This window comes from Schistocerca cancellata, chromosome 11 (assembly GCF_023864275.1).
Source record: "Schistocerca cancellata isolate TAMUIC-IGC-003103 chromosome 11, iqSchCanc2.1, whole genome shotgun sequence".
In the NCBI taxonomy this organism is placed as follows: Eukaryota; Metazoa; Arthropoda; class Insecta; order Orthoptera; family Acrididae; genus Schistocerca; species Schistocerca cancellata.
This window is the reverse complement of record NC_064636.1, coordinates 76,594,438-76,619,794: the sequence shown is the minus strand read 5'-3', so window position 1 is coordinate 76,619,794 and position 25,357 is coordinate 76,594,438. Positions and strand designations below refer to the sequence as shown.

The 25,357-nt window shown below is 40.1% G+C and overlaps 1 protein-coding gene and 1 non-coding gene across 2 annotated transcripts in view; both read right to left on the bottom strand.

Annotated features, from left to right (window-relative positions):
- LOC126108713 (ATPase family AAA domain-containing protein 3) overlaps window positions 1-22,557 on the bottom strand; it is a 111,935-nt gene extending 89,378 nt beyond the window's left edge. Inside the window, exons 1-2 of the mRNA XM_049914030.1 lie at window positions 22,214-22,557; window positions 14,025-14,238 (exon numbers count right to left, since the gene is read on the bottom strand). Coding sequence (XP_049769987.1) covers window positions 14,025-14,238; window positions 22,214-22,403 — 404 coding nt within the window. The 5' untranslated portion in view covers window positions 22,404-22,557. The remainder of the gene's footprint in view (window positions 1-14,024; window positions 14,239-22,213) is intronic.
- On the bottom strand, window positions 19,578-19,652 carry Trnas-cga (transfer RNA serine (anticodon CGA)). The gene has a single exon. It is a non-coding gene; the product is annotated as a tRNA-Ser (tRNA).
- Window positions 22,558-25,357: the final 2,800 nt, after the last annotated feature.

Here is a 25,357-nt window from a genome sequence, read left to right as displayed (position 1 = left end):
AGTTTGTACCACCCTCGTGATTCGAACTTGGGTCTCGTGCTTACTAGACAGCTGCACTACCCGCTGCGTCACGCTGGCACTATGGCTATCACCATTGCGTGGTTTACACTAGTACGTCTACATCTCAGGTTCGAATCCTAGCACTGGTATACACCTTAATTCATTACTTCAGCCTACATCATTATCATAGGCAAATTTCAGCATTACAAAGTCTTTTCTGAATGTATCTGTCTGAAGTGTAGCCTTGTAAAGATCTGAAACTTGAATGATAAACAATTCAGGAAAGAAGAGAAAAGAAACCATTGAAATGTGGATGTGGAGAGAAGGAATTTATGGCACAACTTTACTAAAAATGGGGTTTGATTGATAAGACACTTCCTGATGCACAAAGAAACTGCCAGTTTTGTAACGCCAGTAAGTGTGGTTGGTAAAAATAGTAGGGGCAGGTCTAGGCATGAATACGGTGGTGAGATTCAGTCTCTTAAGTTCTGCTGTGGTGGCATGTGAAGTGTGTAGTTTGGCATTGTCATGCTGCGGGAAAACATTTCCCTTTTCCTTTCAGACACTCGTTAGTCGTCATTTCAGAGATCGCAGCATTGTGATGTAGCACTCTGAATTTATTGATGAGCCATGATCAAGGAAATCAACATGGATAACACCATCTGCGTCCCAAACATTCTGGCCATGATTTTTCCAGCTGAGGGCTGCATCTTAAATTTCTTTTTCTGGAGCAAGTCTTTGTGGCGATATTCCATAGACTGACGTTTCGTCTCCGGATCATAAAGGTGTACCCACATTTCGTCTTCTGTCACACTTGAATGGGAAAAGTAATCACCTACATTCTCGTAATGCGAGAGGAGTTCCTGCCAAGTTTCAAGTCTGTGCGCTTTCATTTCAGGCGTCAGCATCCGGGGTACCCGTCGTGCACAGATCTTCCGATAGCCAAGCAAAGCAATAATGTGACCCACACGTTCTTGTGAAATGCTGATTGTGCTTTCAGTTTCTCTTCGAGTGATATGACAGTCATCCTGGATCAATCTGTCAACATTTTGCTTGTGAAACTCAATCGTTGCTGTCACAGGACGTCCAACTCTTTGTCTGTCACACTGGTCAGATGTTCCCACGTCAACATCTTTAAACTTACTCACCCAACGACGCACAGTACTCAAATCGATCACCATAAACTGCTTTCATTCTCTGATGAATCTCCTTTTGGGTGACACACTCTGCTGCCAAGAATTCAATAACTGCACATTGCTTAAATTGCATTGACTGACTGTCTGCGCAGGGTTTCAAACTTTACACAATAATAACACAACCGTTCAGTGCAAAGGCTTCCTGCCAACTGGAGCTGTAGAAAAGAGGCTATGGAATAAGCCAGTACCTGCCACATATAAATACTGCCAACTGTTGAAGAATTACAAAGGTGGAGGTATAACTTTTCAGTCAACCCTCTTACTTAAGTCTCAGGCATACATATCAGAAGAAAATATTAGAAGGGTTCAACTGTAGGAATCGATAATATCCCACAAACTGTCACTACTGACGTTGAACAGTATGTTTGTAATAAAATAAAAATATTTGTAACAGAGTTCACATGTGTGTACAGTTCCTTCTGGCAGGTCCTTCGGGGTAGAATGAAAACAAAGATTTCATCAATATTCTACATTTAGTTAGTAAAGTGAAAGTTGTGAATGATCCAGCTGAGAAAAGCGGCGAGCTTGTGAATGTCTACAACAAATGGGTCTCAAGATGGTCATCATAGACCGAAGTTCATAACCAGATGTACAATATTGTTGTCAGTAAGTACAAAAAATCTTTTCCTTAATCACTGTGGATTTTTCTATGACTGTGTTGCAACTTGTGAGCTATCTCTGCATATAAAAGTCAATGTCCCAACTGACTGACTGACTTACTCACCATCACCCAGCCTATACCACTAACGATAAAAATTTGAAATTTGCAGATGATGTTGATCTTATGCTGTAGGCATCATTCAAGAAGGGATTTTTCAGTATTCCATCCCTTCTGGGTGTGAAGTCGGGAATGAAGTCAGGAATGGCAGGTCTTTTGTCATTATTAAGCAAATGTGAAGCTAGACCTATAAAACTTGGTATTTGGTTTCTTGGACAGAAATAAAGAAACATTGTGTTTCAGCATTTTTGGAAATTTCGCTCCCATGGGAGTAAAATAGTGTGTGAAAGATTTTTTCAAAACAATAAATCGTTATTAAAAAACTACTAAAGTATTTTTAAAGCTACATCTATGGAATCCAGTATTTGACTTCTCGGTTACCAATAAAAGGAGTGTGTGAGGCGAAATAGGGGATGAAATGTTTTTTTGAAAATATTTCATTATGAAAGTGTTGTTAAGCCTAAAGCTATGAAAATTTGAATATGGTTTCTCGGATAGAAATCAAAACAATGTGTGTGTCACTTATTTTGGAAATTCTACCCCTATGGGGTTGAAATGGGAAGTGAAAATTTTTACTGAAATATTTCATCATGCAAGCATTTTTGAAGCTAAATCAATGAAAAGTTGTAGTCGGCTTCTCTTTCAGTAATAAAAGACTACATCTAACATTGTATTTGGAAAGTTGGCCCCTTAGTGGTTAAATTCTGTACGAAAATATTTCACTGGAAAGCATTTTTTGAAGATAACTCTTTGAAAACTGGTATTTGGCTTCTCGGTTGGAAATGACTTATCATCAAAAGTACGTTCATATGGGGTATCAAGAGAAACTGAGACTGGATTGAGGACTTCTTGGTAGGGCGGACACAGAAGAGCTTCTGTGAAGTTTGGAAGGTAGGAGACGAGGTACTGGCAGAATTGAAGCTGTGAAGACAGGTCTTGAGTCGTGCTTGGGTAGCTCAGATGGTAGAGCACTTGCCCGCGAAAGGCAAAGGTCCTGAGTTCGAGTCTTGGTCCGGCACACAGTTTTAATCTGTCATGAAGTTTCATATCATCGCACACTCCGCTGCAAGGCGAAAATCTCATTCTGGAAACAACATGTTATCTTGGACAGAGAGTCATCATCAGATGTAGAAGTAACTTTGGGTGTGCCCCAGGAGATGTGTTGGGATACTTGCTGTTCATGTTGTATATTAATGACCTTGCGGACAATATTAATAATGAAATCAGGTCTTTACCAGATAATGCAGTTATCTACAATCAAGTAATGTTGCAAAGAAGCTGTATATATTTTCAATCTAATCCTGATAAGAATTCACAGTGGTGCAAAGATCGGGAACTTGCTTTAAATGTTCAGAAAAGTGAAATTTTACACTTCACACACAAAAAAAAAAAAATAATTAATTAAAAAAAATGACTAAAATATCAGTCAGTCACTGTTGGAATCAGCCAACTCATACAAATACCAGGATGAAACACTTCGTTTGGATATGAAATGAAATGATCACAGTGATTCAGTTGTCGGTACAGGAGACTTCTTATAAATCACTCATGCGACTGGTTCTATAATATTGCTCAGATGTGTGGGACCCTTACCAGATAGGACTGACAGGAGATATTGATAGCATACAGATTAGGGCAGCACAAATTGTCACAGGTTTGTTTAAGCTGTGGGAGACTTCAACAAAGATACTGAAAGAACTGCTGCACTCCACCTGTGAATGGATCAGGAAGAAACCCTAATAACTGGTATAATGGGATGTACCATCTGCCATGCACCTCATGATGGTTTGCAGAGTATAGACGTAGATGTAGAATGGAAAGAGGTATTTCCAGATCATTGTCGCAGCCCCGAATACCTGGACATGCAGTAGATAGGTCCCTTAATAAACAAATAGCACCGCTTTAACATCAAACCAGAAGTTAGCTGAGGACAAAGTATCATTCGCAAGCTGATACGCTCTACGGGGGGAGTCAAATCCAGGGACCTCAAAAACCTCAGCACTCACCCTCTGTGGCTCTGCTGGTGAGTACACGCGCCCGCATCGGTACAGATCGTGCAAAGCAAGTTTAAATTGCCTTCCAAGAGAGAAGCAGAATCGTCACTGGATGTCTGAAACCCACACCTCTGGACAAGATCCAGCCATCCGTAGAGAAGCAGCAGCATTTAAGCAACTATTTACCGTTTTTACTCAAATCTAAGCTGCACTTTTTTTCCGGTTTTTGTAATCCAAAAAACCGCCTTCGGCTTAAAATCGAGTGCAAAGTAAGCGGAAGTTCTGAAAAATGTTGATAGGAGCCGCCACAACTAACTTCTGCCGTCGAATATATGTAGCGCTACACAGGCATGCTTTGCAGGCACAAAGATAAATATTGGTGCCAAAACCTCTGCGTCAGTAAAAAAAAAAAATAAAAGTGGAAGACAAGCATTTTTCTCCGCCCCGAGTTTCAACCACTGCATATTCGTACATTATCCAATGAAGGAAATACAAATTTCGTATTATTCATCTTCGAATGTAGCATTTCAATGTACTACGAAAATCTGACTGGCAAGACTCTTTAGGATGTTTGTCAATATGGGAAACTCTTTTCTGAATGTTTTCCTACCTGTGAGAGGAGATGGTTGCTAATAGGAACTTTTATGAATTGTGAATCACATACAGTATTCTCTTCACCATAATAATAATACAAATACAAACATTTTGTCATGTATTCTTTCGTGTTTGCAGCTATCTCATTTAAATCCTGTCTGACTAATAAACTAGAGTGAGACAACAGCAAATGCGGAAGAATACACATATCACGTCATGTTTATATTCGCATTATTCTTGTGCCTAATAGTGATACACTCAGAAATGAAGCACGGCAATTGACTAGATTTTTAAATCTAAGATGACTCTAATTTCGGTGCAGAATGTAATGTACTAAAAGAGGCGTCTGCAAAGATTTTCAAACAGAGAAAAATTTTCGCTGAACTCTCGTTCAGGACATCTTCTATCATACGCAGTCTATTATTTGGTTTTTGTCGATCATTATCAAAGAAAGCAGCAGTGTAAGTAACAACAAATAGCAGTCTCTTGCCATTGTTTCGCTAATGAGAAGATTCCTCTCTCTCTCTCTCTCTCTCTCTCTCTCTCTTTTAACTGGAAGTGGCAGTAGAGCGCACAAAAGCAAGCCATGCAGCGAGCTAGCGGTGACATGCCTTAAACAGTAATTATCAGAAAGCGACAAACAATGCATGGCACAATACAGTAATGCATTTTCAGCTTAGAGTGCCCTAAACACCTATAACAAAGAGAACGGCACTTATCAGATCAAAGAAAAAAAAGCAATCAATTCAAACCAGACGGAGCACGTGAAAAAGGAAGGGTACCCGTATAAATACGGACGGAGCGCCTGACGCATAGCAATGGCTACCTGGTAAAGCTTAACTGCTAAGCTTACGACTCAAACCAAACTACTGTAGCTGTATCGTCATTCATTCAACCTAAATTTTGTCTCATATTATAATGGACCAACTTTGTTTCGATTTGGAGGTGCGGCCTAAAACTTTTCTCTCACTTTCAATTTCGAGTCTCAAATTTCAGGTGCGGCTTAGATTCGGGAAATTTTTTTTCCTTGATTTCGAGTCTCATTTTTCAGGTGCGGCTTAGATTCGAATGCGGCTTAGATTCGAGTAAATACAGTTAAGTCAGCTTAGTCACAATACCAGTTGCTTTACGGTCTGAGGACTTGTCTGGTATATCAGTAATTTTGCTTATGGATCAGTGAATTTGGGTAACAATTAGAGGTATCTGAAACACACCACTTAACAGTGTGAGTCAGACATAAGAGGCGCCATGGCCGCTCATTTGTCGGCAGAGCAATTGCTGGCCTACACTGTGTACTGTACTCGCCTATAAGAGCCAATCATCGCTGCGCCCTGCTCCGTCTACTGCTAGTGGCATGGTAGCTCCCAGCTCCCATCATAATCTAAATATGATCAAACAAATCCCCTATAAAGTTACGTTGTGCAAGACGCGACAGTTGGCTGCGACTGCGACTCTGCCCCCTCCTCTTTTTCCACCCTGGCAGACGGCGACACGGCCGCAACACGACTGGAGTCGTCCCTGTTTCCCAAGCTCCGATCGGCGGCGGTGGATTCAAATACATAAGAAAAATAAGAATTCCGATTTTCTTGCTGTAAAAAATACTGTATGTTAATGCAACAAAGTTACATCGGCTCCCAGAGTTAGTTTTTCGATACAGATTCTCCTTTTACTTTAAAAAATTGAAAAGTATCTCTTCCGGTTTTGCGTGTTTTTTTCGCTGTATATTACTTCTCTATCAATTGTGAGGAAAGTAAAAGGCACAAAAAATTGATGTTTGCGTAACTTACAGTTTCACATCACAGCTTGATAATGAGGTGTCTATTTTTCCGATATTCGTCACTGTTATTCCGATACTTAATTTACAAGTAACCTACTGCATAAAATTTGAATTGTGTACAGTGAAAAATGTGGTCGCTGGCTACTTTACGTATGGTTCACGTTAGGTCATACATCGTTGGCGATGAAAAGAAGCTACATATCGAATTTATTTTTAAAGTTGAGATCAGAATGATATCGATCTCCGTTTCTGGGATTTGGACTCATATATCTCCGGGAGCGTCGCGACTAGCCGGCAGTTCTGTTGACGTGCAACGAGAATCGTGTGGTCATCACACGATAGAGAATGCATTTGTTTTGTTTCGCTGACACATTTGGACCTAATGAAACCATTTTATGTCATATATTTTTCCGGTATGAGTTACTAATATTTCTCCATATGCTCTTGACAATTTCATTTAAAATGCCACGAAATGTAGGTTTCTTAAAGCCAAGTGATCAAGCAGAACCCATTTTCTTGGTTTTGCTGAGGCATCTGAACCTGTTCCAAGCTTTCTTTCTCGTTTATTTCTCTGATACGAGTCCCGAATATTCCTCCATCTGTTTTTGCACATTTCACCTAAAATTTCAATGAAAGATAAGTTTATTAACAATAAGCGCACGCTAGCGTCATTGCATTGTTTCAAGTTCTTGACAAGAAGATAGGGTTACACCTTAAACATCTCTAGAATTTTCATTCTGAACATCTACAGTATACACTGGCAGAAATGTGGAAGAAATAATGTCCGTGCTTGTTCACAAAATTTCTCCAAATTATACTTGTCAGTTTCTCCCATGCAGAAACTTTTGGAACAAGCTAAGGCAGCTTTCATAGCCGACTGACTCTTTATTCCCATCCAAATGAACTTCCATATTCTTATATTCTGACAGTATACATCGTTATGGATGACATGAACATTTAATCTTGCCAAGCTGCACTCAAAAGATGACTCCAGGATTTACAAAAGACGAATTTCAATTGTGAACTGTGTCAGACCAGAAGGGCCTTGTAAAATAGTAGTGCACTTTTGGCACAAGTTTTCTGAGCACCATCTTCTACCAATGAATTGAAGTGAATGTGACAAATTACTTACTGCAGCATACTGTTTGCGCAATCTGTTGAGAAACGCCTTCCTCACAAACATCTATTAATTACAGAAAGCTGTACAACAATCTGGTGGTGGTTTTTCACAACTAGAAGGTATCATCAAGACACCAATCTACCGTTTACTTTCAAAATGAAGGTATTGTAAAATGTAACTTTCTCGTTGTACTTTATAGAGTGTTCATTTTATAATGTACTTGCCCTTTTCAATTTTTATCGTCACAAAAAGAAGTAATGCGAAAATTGACCTTCAAGTTCATTTTCATCATTCTAATTCTACATCTGCATGGATTATACTGATTTTCATAACAGGCCTGAAAAATTTGCATTAATGGGAAAATATTATATATTTCACTCACCTGCCAGTTTCAACTGTGCACCAATTTCTTCCCAAATTCTGTCTCTGAACATAGTGTCTCTATATTTAGGGTTCTTCAAATCGTAAAGGCAAGGATGTTGCGAGACCAGCTCACAGAGCATCACATCCTGTGAGTGGCTCATTTCAGTTTTCCTTGACTGGCTCGACATCTTTCTGGCAGCCGTACGTCTTTGTGTCGTCCGACTTCCGTCGCAACACTGCTCACTGGTGCAGTGCTGCGGCAGCTGCCGCAACAGTCGCGCGTCGCATCCCAAACTCGAACTGCGCATGCGCCAGCAAGCAACTTCTGACGTCACGTAGCGACCCATCGCAGTCGCTAGTGTGCGTCGAGTCTTGGACAACGTACCTTAAAACTGCAGGAGGCAAGACCTGTCAGCTCCCCAAGTTCTTCCGCTAAGGCATTTCAAAATAATCAATGACTGGAAGCCAAGTTAATTTCGAGTCAAATAATAAACCCAAAAAGCACACAGTTTCTTGAAAACATAAAATATTGTGCCCCACTGTGGGCACTGGTTGGTTAAAACTTCAACATGCACAGTTAAAATTGACACATGTAGTTTTCTAGGGCAAGAGCCGAAAACCAGTCGTCCTGGCCCAGGTTTCCAGCCTCCTAAGGGTCAGCTGTAGCTGCTTCGTCATCGTTATAAGATCAGATGAAGAGTAGCAGATTGCAAAGTCAACAACAAACAAAGACCATTTGCCAGGGCTCCTGACTGCAGGGGAAATGCCACTGATAGCAATGGCAAACAATATGACACTAACAAGGGAACCTCCCCATTGCACCCCCCTCAGATTTAGTTATAAGTTGGCACAGTGGATAGGCCTTGAAAAACTGAACACATATCAATCAAGAAAACAGGAAGAAGTTGTGTGGAACTATGAAAAAATAAGCAAAATATACAAACTGAGTAGTCCATGAGCAAGATAGGCAACATCAAGGATTCTGTAAGCTCAGGAGCAACATGGTCCCGTGGTTAGTGTGAGCAGCTGCAGAATGAGAGGTCCTTGGTTCAAATCTTCCCTTGAGTGAAAAGTTTAATTTTTTATTTTCAGACAATTATCAAAGTTCTGGCACTCACACATAATCAACTTCGCTCTCCAAAATGCTAGGACATGTTCAGATTTGCTTGGACATATGCAGGATTTGACGGTCTACACACGGAAAAATTTGAAAACATTAAAAACATATGTTTTGACAGAGCACAGGGAAAACTGTGCAGCTGTGAAACTATTGCATTCATTTGTTGCAGTTCATGTGACAAACTCTTATGTTTTCATCACTTCTTTGGGAGTGATTATTACATCCACAAGAAAACCTAAATCGGGCAAGGTAGAAAAATCTTTTTACCCATTCGCCAAGTGTACTAGTTAGGTTGGTAGACAACATATTCCTGTCATGTGACGCACATGCCGTCACCAGTGTCATATAGAATATATCAGACATGTTTTCCTGTGGAGGAATCGGTTGACCTATGACCTTGCGATCAAATGTTTTTGGTTCCCATTGCAGAGGCACGTGCTCTTGTCTACTAATCGCACAGTTTTGCGGTGCGGTCGCAAAACACAGACACTAAACTTATTACAGTGAACAGAGACGTCAAAGAACGAACGCACAGATCATAACTTTGCGAGAATAAACTTTTCACTCGAGGGAAGACTTGAACCAAGGACCTCTCGTTCCGTAGCTGCTCACGCTAACCACGAGACCACGGCGCTCCTGAGCTCACACTATCCTTGATGTTGCTTATCTTGCGCATGGACTACTCAGTTTGTATATTTTGCTTATTTTTTTCATAGTTCCACACAACTTCTTCCTGTTTTCTTGATTGATCTGTGTTCAATTTTTCAAGGTCTATGCACTGTGCCAACTTATAACTAAATCTGAGGGGGGTGCGATGGGGACGTTCCCTTGTAAGAACACTGTCTTAGGTGACCCCATTCTCTTGAATATAGGAGTCAGAGACAGCATCTCCAATGTGATATTGAAAACACTGATCGTCAAAAAAGGATTGGATAAGAAGTGTCAGGTGTCCACATAGTCCCCATTATGAAGTTAGTGAAGGATGTTGTACCTCCAAGTAGTGTCATATGCTCTTTTGAAGTCAAAAAACACACAAACCAAATGGTTTCAGTGTAAGGACGACTCCTTTATCGCCACCTCCAGTAGAATTAAGTTGTCAAGGGTGGAATGGTACTGCCTGAAACTGCACTGGGAATGGCTTAGGTAACCTTGGGATCGAGCAGCCAGACAAGGCGGCAGTTAACAATGCATTCAAGAGTCTTACCCATACGACTGGTAAGGACTGCGCTCCAGCAACTGTTAAGAGTGCTACAGCCCTTGCCTGGCTTCCAGAATGGAATTAATATTGCCTCCTTCCAAGTTGTGGGGTACAGTCCATCATATCAGGTCTGATTGAAACAAGAGGGAAGCTGTCCTTTCACTTTAGGGCACAGGTGATAGAGCATGGGATCTCATCAGGTCCTGAAGCAGTGACTCTGGCTGCACACAAAGTTGATTCCAGTTCCCACATGGAGAATGGAAGGTTGTAGACTTCCTCATTATGCGAGAAGAAACTGAGCTTCATCACCTCTGCAGTCCCACAGAACACCTAAAAAGCAGGAGCCTGCCTAGATAACGTGTAACAGTAAAGAAGTGTTCAGCTAAAACCTGAGCCATTTCTTCTGGCGTGTCCACCAAGACCTCATTACTTGACAATGCCGTAAGGGGATGTGTACTGCCCTTGCCTGAAATCCGTCTTCTTGATTCCCAAACTTGCGCAGTGATGCGGACCAACTGATGGCAGTCGCGGACTGCCTCCAGGGAGACCTCTTCCATTCTTTTATCACTCACAGATCTGAAGACCTTGCTTGTTGTCAAATTTCACAATTCTATGTCAACAGGAAGTACCCTATAGGCTTTAATGAATGTCATTGCGAATATCAAAATATGTAACAGAAATAGCCATACCTTTTGATTGCTCCGACTTAGAAGCTTAACTTTTTTACATTGCCACAGCACTACAGACCTTAGTGTGTGACAAATTTCCTCTTGATATGTCTATCCATTCCTGAGGTGGATGGGCACAGAGGCAGTTGGATAACAAATGACTTTTTTGTGTGGTATAATTACAAATTAACAATTTCAGATTTTTCCCCTTTACTTATACTGTGAAGTGTTTCTTCTTCCAAAATTTCATGATCCTACACCAATGGGAAGTACCGTACCAGTTTTAATGAGTGAGTTTGCGACTACCAAAATATGTGACATAAATGGGCATATCTTTTGATTGCACTGATTTACGGGCATAACATTTTTTACAACACCAAGGGACCATAGATACATACATATACCAGTTCCTGAGAAAAAAGATTTTTTACAGTTGGACGGACAGGTACACAGACAACAGAGCAATCCTATAAGGGCTCCTTTTTTAATGATTTAGATTCAGATGAGGTTTATTCCCTCAACATTCGTGATGTTGAGCAGCTTAAGGATCAATCCAATCAGAATGTGTCCTGCTAGATTTGCGTCAAAATTTGTACACGATTGCTTAGAACAGCATGGAGAGCACTTTGAGCAATTTTTGTAGGGTCACTGAACTCTCTGTGTACTTTGTGCTAATGATCAGTTTTAATTCTCATTTGCTTAGTGCCATTGCACCAATGCATTTCTGAAGACTGACTTACCACCAACAATGTCCTAAATTTAGAAAGGTTAGATAACAGTGGTGAAATAACACCACCTTGTCTCACACCCTTTTGATATGGAATTCCTCGGACAGCTCCACTTGGTATTTGACTTTGGCTATTGTCTCTGCTGTACACACCGTGGCCATATTTATTAACCTCATTGGTATACCAAGCTCTCTCAGGATGTTGTACATACTTGATCTGTGGATAGTGCCATAAGCCATTGAGAAGTCCACGAACGTCACCAGAAACCGATGGTCGAATTCCCAGTACTTTTCTCAGATTTGCCTCACAGTGAAAATTTGATCGACGGTTGATCGTCCTTCCTGGAAACCTGCCTGGTACTCTCCTACAATATCTTTTGCAAATGGTTTAAGTTCTTCAAGTATTATCAAAGACAAACTTTACAAGGTACACTTAGGAGAGAAATGCCTCTGTAGTCATTAAAATTCCCATTACTGTTCTTTTTATGCTGTGGAATAATGATGGCTGACTTCCACTCTTCTGGGATTTCCTTTTTTCCCCCATATTTCTTTTATGAGATTGTATAGCTCTTTCTGAAGTGTTTCTCCTCCGGTCTTCAACATCTCTTCCGTCATCCTATCTTCTCCTAGTACCTTATTATTCTTTAGTTTCCACATTGCTCTTTCTACATCTTGTTGAGTCACGTGAATGTTTGTGGCTTCTCCTTCACCCTCTGTATTATTCTCATGTGGAAAGACACTCTTTGGATCTTCAGAATTTAATAGCTCTTCAAAATATTCCCTCCACCTACTCAGAATTTTTTCCTTGTCTGTTAGCATATTTCCATATGACATCCCATTACAGGTAAGAATATGAAATAATGATTTATTTCAAGTTTCTGCTACCAGCCACTTTTTATTTTAGGCTTAATCTAACATAATACAACGCGCTTCGAACATGTTTTGTTCATCTTCAGGCGTTTGTACATACATACATACATACATAGAGAAATGTTACTTAAAAATAAACAGTCTTAAACTAGATTAATCTAGAACACTTTGTCCATTGTTTTTTACTGCAGCTGCTGGTGTGGCATTTGGGTGGAAGGAGGGGGCAGTGTGATTTCTAGCCATACACTGCCCCCCTCCTTCCACCCAAATGCCACACCAGCAGCTGCAGTAAAAAACAATGGACAAAGTGTTCTAGATTAATCTAGTTTAAGACCGTTTATTTTTAAGTAACATTTCTCTATGTATGTATGAACAAATGCCTGAAGATGAACAAAACATGTTCGAAATGCGTTGCATTATGTTGGATTAAGCATAAAATAAAAAGTGGCTGGTAGCAGAAACTTGAAATAAATAATTATCCCACACAGTCACGGTTCACAAACATAGCCATTATGGCTGAAAATAATAAGGATATGGAAATTTGCTAAAGTGGAAAATTTTAAATACCTCGGTACATGGTTCAACAGGCAAAATAATTTAAAACAGGAAATAAACCAATACATTGTAAACAGGTCTAAAACTAATTTCAGTCTAAAGCAGATAATTCCATCCAAGAATCTGTCAATTAAGAGCAAACTTAAAGTATACAATGCCATGATAGTGCCAGTATTGCTGTATGGGACAGAAACCCTAGGCACAACAAAGAAGGATGAAGGAAACTTGTCGGTCTTCGAAGGAAAAACTATGAGAAGGATCTTTGGACCTGTCCAGGAAGGGAGCTCGTGGAGACACAGAAAGAAACCAAGAATTATACGAGCTGACGAGGCAATCGAACCTCGTTCAAAAACTAAAAGTGCAGAGAATAAGCTTGGCAGGCCACATTGCCAGTAGACCAAACACCTCTCAGGCAAAAGCTGTACTTGCGGGAAGACCTGATGGTACCTGTCCAATCGGAGGACCCAGAAAGCAATGGGAGGATGAGCTACAGAAAGACCTTAGCCAGCTAGGAGTCCGTGACAACTGGATACAAAGTGCACAAGATCGCCACCTATGGAGGAGCATTGTGAGGCCAGTGCATGATGATGATGATGATGATGATGATGATGATGATGATGATGGTTGCTGTTGTTGTTGTTGTTAGTGTTATTACATTCTATAATGATAGAAGTTGAAGAAATGAATGTCATGGCCACGACTTGAACCAAGGTCTTCTGCTTACAAACAGGATTTCCTTATTACATACAGCGATGGAGTGCTATTCCAATACCGGAAAGCCTCAGCAATACCGACGATTTAAGAAGGGGAAAATGGGCTGAAGGCATGAACTGAAGTTTGTGTTAGGGAGGGACTGGACTAGGTAGTCCGTGCAGTTGTGTTAGCCATACTACTATGGTGGTGTAACGGTTAGTACACCTGCCTAGTAGACAAGAGACCTGGATATTCAAGTTCCAGCCATGACAGAAATTTTAATTTACTCCTTCAGCTTCTATCATTATTGAGGATAAAGTTGAGACTCATATGTCTTAAGGGAAATGTGCTATAATTATTACCATAAATAACAATTATTCCAGATTTCTATAAAGCAACAGAACTGTTGAGCAGCAGCCGCAATCACCCACCTCTTGCGTGCCAGCTGGTCCTGGTATTGCGCGCGTGCCTGGTGCTGCTTGGTCTCTTCCTGTAGTGTCTTGCGACGCTCCTCCGCCGCCACCCGCTGCTGCTCCACCTTCATCTGCTCGATGTGTGCCTCGTACTCCTTCAGCTTCGAAGCGTACTCCTGCTGCCGCGTCGTCTCCTGCAGCTTCGATAGTTCTAGGGCCTCTTTTGCATGTCCTGTATGGAATCATAACAAGTGCCCATTAGAGTGGCTGCCGCACAGGTACGTGGGCTAAGGTGTATTAAGGGGACATTGTACGTGAAATTCGTTGACATTTGACATTTTTTGTTTTCTACTCCATAATGTACTTTGGGCTTACCTGAACTTTTGGTACGTAATACATTAAAGTCAGACAATTGTGAGACCTTCAAATAATATTTTGAATGTTGATGTGTGACTGTCAAATTTCGCGGCTACGTGTATACTGCCACAGTTGAGCAGTCATATCTTGAGAACTACATAGTCTAGAAGGCTGTGAATTGCTTTGTTTTGTACATACTGCTATGCCTCAGAAGTTGGCATTATGAATAAACAAATCAGTCCTTCATTTCTGACACTAGTTTCTGCTGAAAGCAGTGTGACTATCAGCTATTTCTGTAGTAAGCTAACTTCTACTGCTTTTTATACATAAATAAAATGACTAAGTGTAAAAGTAACTTCAAGAAATGCAAATTCGCGGGTAACAGATATGTGAGACCTGCATTTTCTTCTGAAGTACTTGAAAACAAGTGTGCTAGCAGTGAAGGAAACCATGATAATGTTTCTGAAGTTACCATGCCCCCTAGCGCATTGAAAAGGAAAGTAACTTTAGAAACGGGTGACAATGGTAAAAGTAATGATATGGCAATCAAACCTATTTACAGAGATTTGGAAAATCCTGAGCTACTAAAGAAGTGTTTACATGGGAAGACCCAGAATGTGAATGAGTACTTCAATAATGTTGTGTGGTGCCGTGTGCCTAAAAATGTATTTGTTGGCGTTATGACTCTAAATTTAGCACTGTCTGTTGCTGTAATAATTTTTAATGGTGGGAACTATGAAAGACTTAAGCTTCTGGAGAAGTAAGGGGTAAGATTTGAACAGAACACAGCTAAAGGACTGCGGGAACTGGATGAGCTTCATGTACATGAAACAGAGTTAGCTGTTCAGCAAATGACAAAACAACCAAGAAAGAAAAGCAGGAGGCAAGCACTGGGCTGCTGTGATACTGAAGAAGACACAGACTATGGGCCAGGGCAATCCTAGTGCATAAAATATGCAGAAATGTAAGTCTGTACAAGAATTTGTAATAAAGTTTTAAACCTCAATATCTCTGAACTACATTTTTTGCAATAAATGACCTGTTTTCTAAAAAAGTACTGATGGTAGAGACATGAAATTTTCAAAGCATGCCAAGTGTGAGATTCAACACATATGGAACTAGAATAATTAAAATATCCTTAGTTCTTTTGTTTGTATGCTCATTTATTTACAAAATTCTGTTAAAAATTTGAGTGTTTGAAAAAAGAAAAAGGAATAACTTGCCTCACAATACAATTTTAAATAATTCTAGTTCTGTGTATCTAGAAAGGTGCAGTCAATAATTATGGAAAATTGTAAGTTGGTGTCTTAAAAAGTTTCCAAGATAATGGGTCACGAAATACGATAATTTAACACTGGTGTCAGAGAGCACACAATGTCCCTTTAACAGTGTTCCATGGCTCTCCCAGGGCATGCTCCTGTTGGAAATTTGTTATCACTGCTCACAGCCAGTCACGTCATAGTTGCCAATGAGAATCACCGAAAGTAAGGGTTCCTTTTGGTAGAAGATACAACTTTATAATATCTGTTTTCAATATGGAGAGTGCCAGAACAACATTTACTGATCTGGTTGTTATGAATTTTAAGGTTGCTTACTGATTTTCATATTTCTTCGTTGACTGGAAGAAACAGAGTGCTGTCAGAATGATCTGTAATGTACCCCAAGGCCTAAGCTACTTTGGAGTGTGATAATTTGTTCATGACCAGGTGAAGCCAATGAATATCGACATGATACAATTATCATAATAAGTTAATGTGTACTGTAGTCTCAGATATATATTTGTCATTGCAATAACCTACCTCCCCAAGGTAATGTTATAGGCCCTTTGCTGTTCCTTATCTACATAAATGATTCGGGAGATGATCTGAGCACCCATCTTAGGTTGTTTGCAGATAACATGTGTCGTTTATCGACTAATAAAGTCATCAGAAGATCAAAACAAATTGCAAAAAGATTTAGAAAAGATATCTGAATGGAGCGAAAATAGGCAGTTGACCCCAAATAACAAAAAGTGTGAGGTCATCCACATGAGTGCTAAAACAAATCCATTAAACTTCGGTTACACAATAAATCAAGCAAACTGAAAGGCCGTAATTTCAACTAAATACCTAGGAATTACGATTATGGACAACTTAAACTGGAAGGAACACACAGAAAATGTTGTGGGGAAGGCTAACCAAAGACTGTGTTTTATTGGCATGACACTTAGAAAATGTAACAGATCTACTAAGGAGAGTGCCTAAACTACGCTTGTCCATCCTTTTTTGAAAACTGCTGTGTGGTGTGGGATCCTTACCAGATAGGACTGACGGAGTACATAAAAAAAGTTCAAAGAAGGGCGGCACATTTTGTATCATCATAAAATATGGGAGAGAGTGTCACTGAAATGATACAGAATTTGGGATGACATCATTAAAAGAAAGGCGTTTTTCATTGCGACGGAATCTTCTCACAAAATTCCAATCACCAACTTTCTCCTCCAAATGCAAAAATATTTTGTTGATACTGACCTACATAGGGAGAAATGATCACCACGATAAAATATGGGAAATCAGAGCTCGTAAAGAAAGATACAGGAGTTCGTTCTTTCCATGCGCTATATGAGATTGGAATAATACAGAATTGTGAAGGTGGTCCGATGAACCCTCTGCCAGGCATTTAAATGTGATCTGCAGAGTATCCAAGTAGATGTAAATGTTGAGCACCTTACTACAAATTTTGCCAAAAATTCCAATAATGGAATAGTAAAGAATACCAGCTAATTTTATTTACAAACCATGGGAAAATACAAATGAGCATCACATTGGCTACCTGCATCTAACAAATGATTTCATGCATCGAATACCCATGATTCGTCACACAAACCATTACTAAAAGCAGCACACAACAGAAAAGCCGTGGTATGTCATACACCCACTTTTGTTGATAAACGCGCTTATTTCCACAGAGTCAAGTTACAAAGCAACCGAGAATGGTTGTATCTGAAAGCTGCCAAGGGCTGCTGATAAAATAATCAAACTCAGAAGTTTTCAGAAATTTGCTATGCAGAAAACATAGCGTTAGTGAGCAAGAGCAAGTGAAATCTCAGAGATGTACAAAAGGAACACTACAGAGGCAAGTAAAGCAGAACTACACATTATTAAACAAAAGCCACAACATATGCAAAAAATTGAAAACTTCGTGGCACATTAAAACTGTGTGCCGGACCAAGACTCGAACTCGGGACCTTTGCCTTTCACGGGCAAGTGCTCAACCATCTGAGCTACCGAAGCAAGACTCACACACCATCCTCACAGCTTTACTTCTGCCAGTACGTTGTCTCCTACTTTCCAAACTTCACAGAAGCTCTCCTGCGAACCTACAGAACTAGCACTCCCGGAAGAAAGGATATTACAGACAAATGGGTTAGCCACAGCCTGGGGGATGTTTGCAAAATGAGATTTTCACTCTGCAGTGGAGTGTGCACTGATATGAAACTTCCTGGCAGATTAAAACTGTGTGCCGGACCGAGACTCGAACTCAGAACCTTTGCCTTTTGCGAGCAAGTGCTCTACCAACTGAGCTGCCTAAGCACGGCTCACGCCCCATCCTCACAGCTTTATTTCCACCAGTAGTGGCAATTCATTTCTGTGTGTCGAAGCCAACGTGAATCGCTGAATCTAATGACTTCTTTCGGCAAAAGATGCAGATTGATAACTTTTGTTTTTGACACGAATAACACAAGATATACAATTATTGATCTGGTTATTATTGACTATAATATTGCTTAATGATTTTCATACACAGGGTCAACAGAAACCTCCGATCTTACTCGTCGGCTTTGACCCGTGACGTAAGCGTGTTGTGGTGTGTGACGTCATTAAGGCGCGGAGTTTGGTTTGTGATTGTGGCGTGTTTGTAGATGTCGTGTGAGTGTTTGTCGTGCCCTCTGGTGGTGTGTTCATGGTTTTCGTTTGTTTGGTGTGTTGGGGTCAGTTTGCTGTTGCTCAGTGGTGAGTGCTGTGTTTGTGGTTTTGAAGCGGAATTTGTATTAGTGAGTTAACAGTTTTGTGTGATGGTTGATGTAATGGTAATTGCTGTACATCGGGTGAGTTTGTTATTGAGTGTATTCAGTTGTGGTTTTTTGTTCAGGAATGGATATGAAAGACCGCATGAATAGTTAATCTAGTGTGTGGGGCTGGAACTTTTTTGTGGTAAGTTCCATTTTTTTTCTGTTTTTGGTGTATGCGTTGTGTATTGGGTATAGGGAAGTGTTTCATTGAGATTTGTGGCTGTGAAGGTTGGTATTGGTATTCGTATTGGAAGATGTGTTTGTGATCATAGGTCATAGGTAGTGGTCGATATGGGATTGGTAACTGGTGTTGAGCTATATAGCTGGAGGGAAGTGTTAATCTCAATGTTTGGTGGAGTATGTCGATTTTTGGAATTGGAGATGGGATCGGGAGTTGCTGTTGAGCTATATAGGTCAAGGGAAGTGTTCGATCCTAATTTATGAGATCGGGAGCTGCTGTAGATGTATGTATGGTCAGGGAAGTGTTTGTTCGTTATGGTTTGTGGTGTTTTTTGATTTTTGTATTGGGTGTTGGGATCGGGAGATTCTGTTGAGCTATATAGGTCAAGGGAAGTGTTCGATCCTAATTTATGGGATTGGGAGCTGTTGTAGATGTATGTAGGTTTAAGGGAACTGTTTTTCGAGTTTTGTATTGGGGGATGTGATCGGTAGGTTCTGTTGAGCTATATAGGTCAAGGGAAGTGTTTGATCCTAATTTATGGGATCGGGAGTTACTGTAGATTTATGTAGGTCAAGGGAAGTGTCTGATTCCGGAGAAGAATGTGTTTTTTGGTATTTGGTCAGTTTCGTGATGTTGATTTTTTTCGTCGTGTTGCGTGGTTTTGTATGGCGGTCGGTGGCTACATTTGTGTATATTTAGTTTCTCCCCACCCAAAAACCCCCAATTTCCCACGATTGTCCCGTTAGAGTCATTAGGCTTTTTGTGAAACCTGTGTATTTCAGTGTTTATGATACGTATGCGATGTTTTTATATCCGCCATATTGGAATTGTCGTTTATGGTTGTTTCCGCCATATTTGTGATGTCATGGGTCAAAGCCGACGGGTAAGATCGGACGCTTCTGTATTTCCTCATACATATTTCTTGTATAACTGTTTGTTGGAATATGACAGGATTTGAAACTTCCTGGCAGATTAAAACTGTGTGCCGGACCGAGACTCGAACTCGGGACCTTTGCCTTTCGCGGGCAAATGCTCTACCAACTGAGCTACCCAAGCACGACACACACCCCGTCCTCACAGCTGTACTTCTGCCAGTACCTCGTCTCCTACCTTCCAAACTTTACAGAAGCTCTCCTGCGACGGGGCATGAGTCATGCTTGGGTAGCTCAGATGGTAGAGCACTTGCCCGCGAAAGGCAAAAGTCCTGAGTTCGAGTCTCGGTCGGGCACACAGTTTTAATCTGCCAGGAAGTTTCATATCAGCACACACTCCGCTCTAGGCCTAGAGTGAAAATTTCATTCTATGACAGGATTTCTTTGGTACAGTTTCATATTCCATTCTTACAGTTTGATTACGAGTAGGAAAAGGCAATGAATGTGACTCAAGGAAAACGTGGTGGCGGACTAATCTGTAGCTTAGCTCAATTACCATTCTGAAAACTTTCTGCAGTATTTTCAAAATGTCTCAATTTCGAACATTGTGGTTACACAGAAAGCAAAATGTACAGATCAAATTTTACAGAATATTCTGTTTCATATGGCAAAATTTTACACAGTATATTCCACTATGACACCACAAAATATTAAACATTACACATTATGACGATGTTTACTGGACACTATTTCCTCACTTGTTCCACCATCTTTTCTTTTCATCTGACTGATGATTCAACATATCCATTTCCTGTCATTCACGGGGCAAATAGTTATCAACTGCAGAGCACAATGCAAACACCATTTATACACTGTAAGCACACTTTTACCCAAGCACATAAGGAATAACATGAACACACAGCAGGCTGGTTCACCGATATCCTTTGTCAAATGTGAGGCTCTAGGACAGGTCAGGAACTCCTGAGAAAATTGTGTTTATGGAAGAATGGTTAACAATTCCTTGTCCAAACATAAAATGTACGTGGAAGTTGATGCTTGTAAAAAGCTGGTGCGTCTTCAGATATGCTAAATAGGACTTGAGTGTGACATTGCCCACCCCTGCTCTCAAAAAACCTTCATAGCAGTGACTGACGGATTTGCAATGGTGACGGAGGTCTTGCTAGCCAGGTAGTTTGACAAGACTTATGTAGAACCACTCCTGCATTTTTTAACTGATGTAGGACACACACAATATGAATCACACTGCTCATAACAGACTCTGTCTATTACGTAATAGGATCTTTCTCAATTTTGCAGATTTAGTTGTAGGCCTACTGAAAACAGGGTTAATTATAGAGATAACCTAGATCTTGGGCAACTCTGGACAACCCTTTGTTACCAAAACATTTATTTAGTATTCAACTTCTTTGGCTTTGCCAAATACAATTTACTGTCACTTCCCAACCTACCTAGAACGCAGGCTATATTACAGATCACTCTAGTAAGACCAAAATTTCAAGGTAGCATGGTCATCATCACCTCGAACTGATACTCTGATTGTCAGTTACCAAAGCCAATGAACGTGAATACAAAATAAGACAGTAGTGACAGACTGATCTAGAAGTCAGCCTAATGTATACATTTGTGGTTGGCAACATATCCTCCATATTTAATACATGTCGCTACGATAGTGAACCAGTATTAGTGATTTTATCTGAGCCAACTTTCATTAATAATTCAACACACTCCCCTCTATAAATAAACTATTGAGGATATTGGTAAATCATGTATAGCACACTCACAATAGAGAAGCTTCAAAGAATAGTTTGGTACAAATAATGTATGTACACTATACATTAACTACAAAAAATGCAAATGACAGGGTTGAAGGGGAGGGAAGCCTTAACGCTCGCTGCTAGGTAGGAACTGACTGGAAGTTAACGAGGTTAATTTGCATTTGAATTAGGTTCTTGAAAATGATTACTGTACAGACCTTGGCCTACACAGAGCACAGAAAATCTTACAGCCCATTCTATTTACAACTATGCATTAAATAAGAGTGGTAACTAGCTGTCACTTAATGTACCTGGGTTGTATGAAAATGGTTCAAATGGCTCTGAGCACTATGTGACTCAACATCTGAGGTCATCATTCCCCCAGAACTTAAACCTAACTAACCTAAGGACATCACACACATCCATGCCCAAGACAGGAAGCGCCTAGAGCCGCTCGGCCACAGCGGCCGGCACCTGGGTTGTAGCAACTTAATTCAAAGCAGCAGTTTTCCTTAAGTTTACATTTAATGGAACAAGCAAAAACAGTATATGGCTGCCTCATAATTACTGTTTAACACTCGTAACAAAACGTCATATGACAGTTGTTTGTCTTTGTTACTGTATAGGCCTACTATGAATGCATTAATGGGACCGAAATCTGTAATAAAGTCTGTTGGATCAAAATTAATGGAATGAGAATGACGTATGTCAGAACTTATTCTGATATCGTCATAAAAGCAACTGTCTAAAGCAAATCACTGATGCAATATCTGTGTCAACAATGTACTTCGGAATTCTGCAATAGAATGTACATTAACAAATTTAAGTCACCCTAACATTAGTAGCACACTAATAAGGAGCCTTAAAAACTTCTAAAACAATCCGTAAAGAGGCATAACGTCCTGCTGATATTAACTTGCAAGTAAGGAGGTTATGTAATCAGAAACACATATCGGTCAGAATTTACATACGGGATTTTTCGAGTTCCCTTGCAGCCTGTGCGGCTCTTTCCAGAGCTGAGGAATCAAACCGGTACGCCTCCATCTGAGATTTTCTGGCTTTGTCATCACCATCACCCCCAGATGAGATGCCGGGTGGCGGCTGCGGCGGCTCCATCGGCGGGGGCGGTTGCTGCCCTCGAGATCCGAATAGCCACGACATTTTTCTGCTCCGCTGTGCGTTATCTTCCCGTGTCACCTCAAAATTTCGACGTATTCACAAAAAACTTCAACGCCGCTCTCACGGTATTCCGACCTTATCCGCAACACGAGGTTCACACTTCAAAGATCTCGATGTAATCATAGCGAAGACATTCGCTTTCTGATGTAACAATTTGCACTTTGCTTTCTTAAAACATAACAGAAAGAAATCTCAGATACGTTGCCATTTTAACATAGCCAAGTTTAAGCGAAATTTTTTCCTTAATTTTCTTACGCAGAAATGATCATTAAATTTTAGGGCAAACATCTTCACTTAAAGTAGGGAACTGGGGATAATATCTGACTGCTACAGGCGGCCTGCACTTGGGCATAATGTGCGATGATCAGTAGCTCCTGATGCCGTAAATAGGAAGAAATATGCAAAATTCATAAATGTAAAAGATCAGAGCTATTTAAAAGAGGCGGAACTATGCTTTAATATTGCAAATAATAGTGTCGTAAGTTACGTAGTGGCGCGTGGAACATATCGTAGGTTATGTATGTTATACTGTATGTGTATGATATACGGTAATATACTCGTTGGGGACATATATTGTGAATTTGCTTTGCAGTTTTATTTTTTGTTAACTAGGAAACTACATTTACACTGGACTCGCATTGGGGAGGACGACGGCTCAAACCCGCATGTGGCCATCAATGATTTAGGTTTTCCTTGATTTCCCTAAATCGCCTCGGGCAAACGCCGGGAGCGTTCCTTTGAAAGGGCACGGCCGATTTCCCTCCCCGACCGTCCCTAATCCGATGGGACTGATGAGCTCGCTGTTTGGTCCCCTTCCCCCAAATCAACCAACCAAAACTGCATTTAATATGGTGCGAACGTTGACAGTCTACTCAATAGATTAATCTTTCACCGCACTCTTTATTTAGTATTCATGTTTACTGGAAACACCACTCAGTACCTACTCATGCAAAATGTCGCCTACAAATCAGCCTGCCACCCTAACCAAGACTTTCATTGCAGTAAAGCCCTATCACATTTTAGTCAATATGGTTTAAGTAACTATCAAATTGTTTTGAAACTCGGCGCTGATTTTAAAGAGTAATATGCCTGCATATTGTGTATAATCTCATTCCTTGTTTCTTAAGAGAGAGTCGAGCTGCTCAGACAATGCATATGGTACAGTGTGCTATTTGCAGGGGGGGGATTGTATATGTTACTAGCTTGGACCGTGGCGTTACGCATGGTTAAACAGCTATTTATAAATAGATGTTAATGCCGAAACTAACTATTGACGCGTATGCACTATCAGAAAAGCCATCCCTTGTTATATCCCCCCCCCCCCCCCCCCCCCCAGCATCAGACCATCCCCTCCTCTGGTTTTAGTTTATGCATCCCAACCTGGGATGTTTATTTCCCACGCACTGGAGTGAAAGTTTACATATAATTTAAATTTGTGGAGCCGAACACTGAAAGCTTTTAATAAGTCTTACTATTAATACTATTAATATGTTTCAGTTTTCTATCATCAGAATAAGTACAACTTTTCACAAATGTGCCTCTACTTTTTGAATTCCCTTCGTATATCTGTACCTTGTATGTAGATGATTTTGTAAATAAGCTTTACCTATAATGTATTTTTAAAGATATAACAAGGGATGGCTTTTCTGATAGTGCATACGCGTCAATAGTTAGTTTCGGCATTAACATCTATTTATAAATAGCTGTTTAACCATGCGTAACGCCACGGTCCAAGCTAGTAACATATACAATTCTACTAACCCCCTAAGACATCCCCCCCACTGGTAAAAGCACAAATCGCACCCTGATATGGTATGTCTACTTTCAGAGTGCTTCAGCTAAATTGTATGTTATGGAAAAAATATGCTTGTGTCTACATCAACGTCAATCATCAATGGGATCAAAAATGTATCCAAGCAAGCTTAAAGAAAAAATTAGAAAACATAAGCAAATATAACTTTTTGTCATCTTGGTTTATCAGGAGTTTAAATGGGATAGACATGTAAGTAATTTGCCAAAGACACTCACGTCAGTGTGCTGCTGGTCGTGGATATTAAAAGCTGCAGCAAGTAAAGAAACAGTGGTACAGGAATAAGATGCACTGCTTTCCTATTGAGCCATTTTGTGGAGAAATGCAATTCAAAGCATAAATTGCAGAGGAAGAGCATTCGGGGTAATACACGAGCATGAGAAACTATAATATTGTAAACTTCATTTTACTAAATTGGTGTTATAAATGTCCCATGTTTGTTGTTCCTGAAACACCGTTCATTCATCATCTCATGAAAACTGGCTAGCTAGTACAGGACAAGCAGGTGCACGGTTATGGTACCAGATGACAATCAAATATTTTCCAGAACATCATTTTCTCAGAAAAGTATACCTAGTCCACAGTGTCCAGAACATCAGATTAGATTAGATTAGATTAATACTTGTTCCATAGATCATGAATACGACACTTCATAATGATGTGGAACGTGTCATGTTAATAAAAGATGTCTGTACAAGATATTACATTACACAAAATATTGAATGACACTAATGTTTAAGTTGTGTTTTTTTTCCCCCTTAATTTATATCTAAAAATTCAGCCAATGAGTAGAAGGAGTTGTCATCTAGAAATTCTTTTAATTTATTTTTAAATGTTAGTTGGCTATCTGTCAGGCTTTTGATGCTGTTTGGTAGGTGACCAAATACTTTTGTGGCAGCATAATTTACCCCTTCTGTGCCAAAGTCGGATTTAACCCTGCATAGTGAAGATCATCCTTTCTCCTGGTGTTATAGCTATGCACACTGCTATTACTTTTGAACTGGTTTGGATTATTAACGACAAATTTCATAAGTGAATATATATACTGTGAGGTTACTGTGAGGATCCCTAGATCCTTAAACAGATGTCTGCAGGATGACCGTGGGTGGGCTCCAACAATTATTCT